General features: G+C 42.8%; 1 protein-coding gene across 1 annotated transcript; it reads right to left on the reverse strand.

The window, feature by feature from the left end:
• Window positions 1-693: 693 nt before the first annotated feature.
• Window positions 694-8,479, reverse strand: LOC146960599 (tudor domain-containing protein 7A-like). Its single transcript, XM_085772242.1, has 9 exons — window positions 8,258-8,479; window positions 7,930-8,074; window positions 7,559-7,673; window positions 7,260-7,352; window positions 4,829-4,866; window positions 4,238-4,278; window positions 3,723-3,893; window positions 1,131-1,883; window positions 694-894 (listed from the first exon to the last, which is right to left on the reverse strand). The coding sequence occupies exons 1-9, from the start codon at window positions 8,477-8,479 to the stop codon at window positions 694-696; spliced, it is 1,779 nt and encodes a 592-aa protein (XP_085628368.1).
• Window positions 8,480-8,702: the final 223 nt, after the last annotated feature.

The raw sequence follows: 8,702 nt of genomic DNA on the forward strand, positions 1-8,702 counted from the left end.
CCCTCAGTTTTGGATGACGTGCTCTAAGCTTGAAATTCAAAAAATGCCTTGATTATCCCCCCCTCCCCCCTCCCCCCTGCGCCCCATTCACACCCGCGAAATCACACAAAAGAGAAAAAAAAAGTAATAAACACACATCGACACTTCTGCTAGCGCTAACGAGCTACTAACGAGCTACTCTAACAGCACTAGTAGCGTGGACACTACTAGGAGAGGACGCCAGAGCCGTGACACAGCATCTACAGCTGATCCGCCGGCTCGTTAGCTCGTTAACGGCTCGTTAGCGCCGGCCGCACTAACGATTCCCGTTCAGGCAGCTGTTAGCAGCCGTTAGCCGCAGCAGAGCAGCTAGAGTGCCTAGCAACCGTTAGCGGCAGGCAGCAGCCGGTGCTGATTGGTCGGGGAGCTGGTGGCCGGTGACGAAAGCTGCCTCCAAAACGTCATCTGCCTCCATCTCAGCCAATAGAAAAATTCGATTGTAATAGCCGTGTTTCAACCCATAGAGGGCAGTCACTCTACATTTTTACTACAAAATACACCAAATTGAAATATTTTGACTAAAATGTCAAAAGTTGGACCAGAATCAACTGACAACACTACCTTATACCCAAATACATTTGTTTTCAGCAGAAAAAAGTGGTTTAGGGGTTTAGTTCCTCTTTAAATTGCATTAATGCGTGATTACATGATGTCCTACCTTACAGTGACCACATTGCTGCTCTTAGCGTCAGTGATGAGCACAGAGGGAAACTGCTCAGAGGGAGGAACCAGACGGGGAGGAACCACAGGGCCCTGCACCTCCAGCCCAGAGGGCAGGGGTTGACTTCTGCACTCCTGGCTTTCTTGGCTGTCTGTGGCTTCCATGTCTGCTTTGCTGGAGTTATACAAGATGGCCTGACCACCACAAAATACAATACACAAAATAAATGAGACATCAATATGTGCAAATAAAGACAAACGGGTGAGAAAGAGTGTCCCTGAGCTGTCAGAAGAATCAGCTCAGGGACACTAGCTGAAAGGCAATGTTCACTTGTCATCATCAAGAGAGTCAATTATGAGAGTAAGAAAATCAATCTTTCAAGGAGACAATGTGGTACTGTTGATGATGATTGCTTATCGCTTTCACTTACCTTGTTCTTATTGCCTGGAATGGGGTACTCCACGGTGCATATATCCAGCAAAGCAGACAAGTTTTCGAGCACATGCTCAGGGAACGGTGTCTTGTACGTGTCCAAAAACAGTGCAGGCAGAGCATGGGCCCACAAACCAGTACTGTACTTCGACAGAAGCTCATTTAGTCTCTGACGCACCTCAGCTGACACAGTGACCGCAGAAGGTTTTGGAGTGGGCTCAGAGGGCGGGGAAAAGGTGACCTTCATAAGGGATAAAATATCAGAGGCCGGTTGGACAGGGGCGGCTGGTGCAGAATCCTTGGCCGGTGAAGTCCAGCTATGGGCCAGGGGTCGAGTGTTTTGGTTGTGGGCAGGCGGAGTCAAGTTGGGATTATCTTTACATCCACCACCGGGACTGATCGCAAGACCGGCACACGGGGGCAGTCGGGGAGCGAGCGCTGGGTTGCGTGCAGGGCTGCGCAACGTGACTGGGGATAATACCTTGACTGGAGAGACAGAAAGGCACTGTGGGGGGAAAACGAAAGTGGGCTGAGCCAAGGGGCTTCTGGGGAAAAGCCTAGGTTTAGGGACAGGGGGAGACGGGGAGAGTTTTACAGGTGTTGAGGGATTTGAAGAAACGTGCAAGGTGTTGGTGCTTGGTGATGTTGGAGTGGAGTTGACGGTGCCACTGCTAGAGACAGCAGATGGCTTGGGAGGCAGAGGAGGGTAGACCAGCCGGTCAACTCGGTTGGTGCAGGAGGGTTGCTCCACCTGTGAGGGCCAAATGAGCAAGAGACGGTGACAGAAGGAAATATGATTAGACTCCTTTTAATTCATGTTGAAGGGATAGTTCACCCAAAATTCAGATTTCACTCATTATCTACTCACCCTCATGTCGACTAAGGGCTGGGAGAATTTTCAGAGTCCTCCGTGCCTTCTCTGAGTTACGGGGGGGTCCACGCAGCAGTATTTGTCCATATAATGGTTGTGAATGGTGCTCACTTTTCTTCGCTCAAAAAGACACACCAAAAAACATCCAAATACCTCCATGCTGCTTGTCTGTAATGTCCCTCTTGTATTGAAGCCCCGACATGAGAAATTGTTCCACCGGACACAGGAAGAGCAGTGTCAGTGAGACACTGGGAGCTTCCGCTACAAACAAGCTTAAAATATAGACTTATTAAACTTTTTTTGGAACAATTTCTCATGTTGGGGCTTCAATACAAGAGGGACGTTACAGACGAGCACTATGGAGGTATTTGGATGTTTTTTGGTGTGTCTTTTTGGACAAAGAAAAGTGAGCACCATTCACAACCATTATATGGACAAATACTGCTGCGCGGACCCCCCCGTAACTCAGAGAAGGCCCGGAGGACTCTGAAAATTCTCCCAGCCCTTAGTCGACATGAGGGTGAGTAGATAATGAGTGAAATTTGAATTTTGGGTGAACTATCCCTTTAATGCTCTATAATTTTTTTTAAAAATGGCACAATAAATTTCTGTGCAATTGTGAATCTTCAAACTGTGTCATTAATGTTTTCTCTGGTTAAGAACTAGGAAAATTAAACATAATTTAGAGAATGCAACTGAAACACACTCATTGAAAAAATAAATCTGATGGAACCATTGATTTCCTCACAGCATTTCCCCAATGTCCCAATATTAGATTTGTTTCAAATGCGTCGCAGTCAACAAACGGATTATGACACCATGTGGGTGGCCACTGCAGTGACAAACCTTGGTGTTGATGTGTTTTTACATATAAAGTACCATCTCACCATTAGGGATGGGCATTTCGAATAATTTTCTAACCGAGTAACCTAACCTGGTGTTACTCGGGTAACCGATTACTGTAATAAAAAATAAAATGACGTCATGTCTGACGGACAGAGCGCAGCCGGTGCATAAATGCGCTCTGTCCGTCAGACAGTCCGCATCACTGACACAGCGTCGTCAGACTATATATCAGGTGGATAATAAGAGTAGAGACTGGAGTTTAAGATGCACATATGGGGCAGATGTGCATCTTGAACTCCATCTCTACTCTTATTATCCACCTGATATTTAGTCTGACGACGCTGTGTCAGTCGGGGAATAAATGCGCTGCATGCGCGCTGAGCGGCTGCCTCGGAGGAGAAAACTTTTTTTTCTTCCTTTTTTTTTTATCATTAGCGGTGCTTATTTATTAGTCCACACTACATTTTGGTGCCTTCGGTCCTCTCTGCCTCGCATCGACTCAGGAAATAACTGGGAAGGTTTCAGAATGTTTGTAAACAAGCATATTTTCTAACAGACTTGATGTTCCTGTCGTCTCCCTCCCGACGGCGTACGCCGAGGGAACCACAGATTATTGTAAAAGGTTTGAAAGTCCGAGGCTCGATCCAAAAACACTTTTACACAGCAGAAAATCACATTGCTTGATCCGAAACTGTTTAACACTACAAAAAGCCGAACCATGGCATGATAATGTAGTTTGATCTGACACTAGACTGCGCTCTAACGTGCCGTTTTTTTAATCCTAGGTTAACCGGATAATAAATTCATAACCGAGTAGCAGATTGCGTACTCGGGTACCCGGGTACTCGGGTAACCGTGCACATCCCTACTCACCATGCAGATGTGTGTCCACTTTTCCAGGTCTTTGAGCGCCTGAGGGTGGAGCGTCTGACCAAATATTTCACTGTAGACAGTGGATATTTTCGACATCCACAGTCCATTGTAGTAGCTCTGCAGAAGTTTAGTTATCCGGCTTTGCGACAGCTCCACGTCATACACACCAGACTGCAGGAGGAGATTTGATTCATCACCACAAACATGCCCTGATGTCGTTTTCATTTTGATTGTCTTGATATGATGATATAAAAACTAACAAAATACAAACTGGAAAAAATAAATGCTGTGACATCACTAATCGGTGTGGGGCTACAGGCTGTATTCAAACACACAAGACTTTAAATACCAAGCAAACACACATTTTCTTCTTGCAGCTTTCTTTTGAACTCAGGTTGTAGGTGCTTGCCTAGTGACTAAATATAGTAGAGCTCCTAGCTGGCAGCTCCTTAAGATAGTGATCAAGGCTGTGCAGTCGATACCAGTACAAATGGCACGAGTGAGTTTTTCTGTACCTGTGATTGGTTCTGTCTGGGGGCCGGTTCAGGAGGCTTCTCTGTGTAACATACAGCAGAGGAAGAAAGAAATGTTAACAAGATCTGGTATCAGTGAAGAGTCACCAACAGATTGGCTGTTAGTTAATCTGATTCTCATACTTCAACGGATTTATGTTTTGGTAATGTTGTCAAATGTTGATATTATAGACCGCTCTGCAGTTACTTTCCCAATGACACATGTAAAACATTTCAGCTGTTTTTTTTTTTACTAAGCTTATCTAGTGCATCATTATCAAGGCAGATGGTTATTTCTTTTAAATCAACTGTTAATGGCTCCATAAAGCCTGATTACTAAATAACATCTATTTACTATGACCCCAGGCCGGCCATGTGTGAAAAGGCTCCACTGCAGTCAAATGCAGTCTTGTACAGTACAGTGCAGTACATCATACAGAAGTATTCAGTGGTAAACTATGTTGTATTTAAAATGTTTTGATGTCGCTGATTCTAAAATGTGCCATTCAGAATACACTACCTGGAGCAGAGTCCACTTGGTTAATAAACTGTGGTGAATAAAATGAGAATACAAACCAAGAGGGTCCAACATACCTTGTGGCTTGTGGCAGTTTGCAAAGTTCTTCTCTTTCCTGTTGAAAACACAGTCTGTTAAGTAAATTGTGATTTTCATAGCATCGTTGTCATTCAATACAAATGTCTTCTGCAGTTCTAGATACAAGGATAAGATAATACAGATTTGTTTAGTTGTGTATTCAACATAATATTAATAATACTGTCTGTATACTGATATAATGACCCCATATCCGAAACTAGACTCATCTATGAACTGTTTAATTCAATTCAATTCAATTCAACTTTATTTATAAAGCGCATTTCATGCACAAGGCAGACTCAATGTGCTTCACAACAAAAATCTATCAAATTTAAAATCAATTATAAATCACATAGAAAACAAACAAAAAAGATAAAGTGCAAGTGCAAGTAAACAATCATATATAAACAGAGAGAGTGCAAGTGCAAACAATCATATATGTCAATTTCAACCCATACACACTTAGATGCACAAATTCACACCCACTCACCCAATCACATATGCATATCTACACACACATACACACACACACACACACAGGTCAACAGAATGCTGTTGAAAATAGATATGTTTTTAATCTGTTTTTGAAGATGGCTAGTGACGTGGCATGTCTAACTGTGTCGGGCAAGGTGTTCCATTTTCGTGGGGCATATACACTAAAAGCTGCCTCCCCTTCTTTGGATCTGGTGCGAGGAATGAGTAAGTTGCCACTGCCTGATGACCGAAGTGTTCTTGCTGGGGTGTAAGTGGTAAGCATATCTGTGATGTATTGAGGTGCAAGGCCATGTAGTGCTTTGTAAACCAGGAGTAGTATTTTAAAATCGATTCTTGTATTAACAGGTAACCAGTGCAAAGACTTCAGAACGGGTGTGATGTGTTGATATTTCTTGGTACCAGTGAGAACACGTGCAGCTGCATTTTGAATTAATTGTAACCTCTGAATACTTGATTTTGAGAGTCCGGTGAATAAGCCATTACAGTAGTCTAATCTACTTGTTATAAAGGCGTGGATTAATTTTTCTGAGTCCGGTTTTGACAGAAAGCCCCTCAATTTGGAAATATTTTTGAGATGATAGAAAGATGATCTGGTGATGTGATTGATATGACTTCTGAAATTTAGATCGCTGTCGATGATTACACCCAGATTCCTTGCTTCGGTTTTGCTGGTAAGAGAGAGAGAGTTGAGATGTGCTGCAATTTTCTGTCTCTGAGCCTGTGCACCAAAAATGAGTATTTCTGTTTTGTCTTTGTTTAGTTGTAAAAAATTTTCTGACATCCAATGATTAATATCTTTGATACACTGAGTGAGGGATATTATGGGTGATAGGTCATCTGGGTGTAGTGAAATGTAAAGTTGCGAATCATCTGCATAATTATGGTAGCTAAGATTATGTTTGCGTATGACATGTGAGAGTGGAAGCATGTAGAGGTTGAACAGTAGTGGTCCGAGAATTGACCCTTGTGGTACTCCACATGTGATGTCTGTTTTGTTGGAGGTAAATTCTCCAATAGAGACAAAGAACTGCCTATCCTGAAGGTAGGTTCTGAACCAGTTTAGAACTGGACCAGACAAGCCAACCCACCTTTCGAGCCTTTCCAGTAGGATTTTGTGGTCAACAGTATCAAACGCAGAGCTAAGATCAAGTAAAACAAGAATGGAGGTATTTTTGGAGTCTGTGTTCATATGTAGATCATTTAAAACTTTGATGAGTGCCGTTTCTGTGCTATGGTGGGGACGGAAACCTGACTGATATGTATCTAAAAGGCTATTTGATGCAAGATAGTTTTTGAGCTGAATATAGACTGCTTTTTCAAGTATTTTGCTAAGGAATGGCAGATTGGAGATGGGTCTGTAGTTTGCAATGACATTTTGATCCAGATTGTTCTTCTTCAGAAGTGGTTTGATGACAGCAGTTTTTAGTGATGTGGGAAATATACCTGAGAGGAGAGACTGGTTAATGATATGCAGAACCTCTGGTGCTAAGCAGTTAAAAACATTTTTGAAGAAAGCGGTTGGGAGAGGGTCCAGACAACAGGTGGAGGATCTGAGCTGACCAACAATATTGTCAAGCTCTGTCAGATTTAAACAGTTAAAATGAGACATGATGCAGGTGGGGTTTCTGGAGAAAGGAAGGGCAAGTTCAGTTGTAGATTTTAGAGCGGTAATGTTTTGTCTAATAGCAATGATTTTGTTATTGAAGAAGGAAGCAAATTGATCACATTTTTCTGTGGACAACATTTCTGAAGGAATGGTGGATGGTGGTTTAACAAGTCTTAAGATGGGGTATATCATTGTACATGATATATCATGACCTATATCATTGCTTAGACATTGAATAGTTGTCCGTAAGAAATATTTTGCAATTTAAACCTTTTTACAAATGAGTTTGTATGGCAACTTAAAAGGTGTGTCTGTATGTGTGTGTTCACCTGACAGGTATGGGACATTGTTTCACAACTTGTTGAGAAACCGGCTGTCGGTGTTCGACTGGTGTAGCGGCACTAAACCTCTGGTCCATCTGCCTGATGTTTGGGCAGAACACAAGTAAAAACTTTAGTTAATTCATCTTCAAAGTCTGAATTAACTCACATTTTGGTTACAGAAAGAACTCACTATGTTGGTTTTGTGGCTGGTTTAGGTATTTGTCTTGTTGACAATCTAACCAAGACTTAAGTGTAGCCAATGGTGATTATCTAAAAGATAAAAGCTGCAGACCAACGATGTCTACCTGTAATCCCCCGCTGCACTGAAACCTCTGTGGCCGCCATGGGAATAAGAACGGTTCCCTGCCCAGTTAGAGACACCAGCAGCTGACGGCTGGCGGAGAGACGACCTTGGCCTCACTGAATGCGTGAAAAAAGTGATAACAGAGCAGATTAGGTGATGTGATGTTGAAAACAAAGTTGTGTATTGATGAATGATAAGGAATCACCGAGAGGGATTTTGGAGGCTCATGCTGTTGCCTCTCATCCCGTCTGCAGATCCTCATCTACTATTCACCAGAGACTCTTTACAGTGTGTTGCTATTCTGTTAACATGAAGGCATTTGCCTGATAAAAGAAACAAAGCCACATTATCCTTGTAGCAAGTGTCTCCTACCATTGAGCATGTAGGGGTTGGAAGGTTTGAATCTCATCTTGCAGTTGATGACTTGCGAGCGACCAGATTTCTTTGTGGTCTTCTGCCTGGCCACGAGCTCAGCAATGTGGGCCGTCTCTTTGCACACGGCAGCAAAGCATGTCAACTGCAGGGTAGATTCATTGTTACGCTTACAGACACATGGAAAAAAGTCACAACACTGCTTATAAACAGGCTACATATGCCAAAGTACAAAACAACAATTTAGAGTCTCTATGGTTTTTGCTGATGCTAGCTGGCCTGAGGCAGTAGAATAAAAGATGCAAAAATATTTTAGGTCAGCCCTCACCTCACCCATTCGGTACTCCAACCTCACCACAGACGGGATGCTCCTGAGAAAGTCCTCCAGTTTTGAGTGGCCGAGCTTCTTTAATGGGATGGGCTCTCCACAAAGTGACCGGTACTCTGACTGAAGCTTGTGCACGGACACGCCTGACTTGCTGGACTGAAGTACAGACCGCAACATTCTCTTTATAGACTCACTGTCTGACATCCTGGTAAAAACACACATTGAAGAAGAAACTAATTAAAGATCATTGAGGTCAAAAATGTACATTTTCCATAGACGTGTTATGTCATTGGGGTCAGTTGCATTTCTGTCAATACTGGGCCCAGAGCCATGTTTCACATGACTTTCTTAAAATGCCAACAGAGGAATAATATGACAGCAAACCAGTTGATTTAGTCTACACTGTATAATGTAATGTGGTATAATAATAATAATAATAATAATA

This window comes from Trachurus japonicus, unplaced genomic scaffold (assembly GCF_045865225.1).
Source record: "Trachurus japonicus isolate A0001 unplaced genomic scaffold, Traja_1.0 AP030195.1".
Taxonomy (NCBI): Eukaryota; Metazoa; Chordata; class Actinopteri; order Carangiformes; family Carangidae; genus Trachurus; species Trachurus japonicus.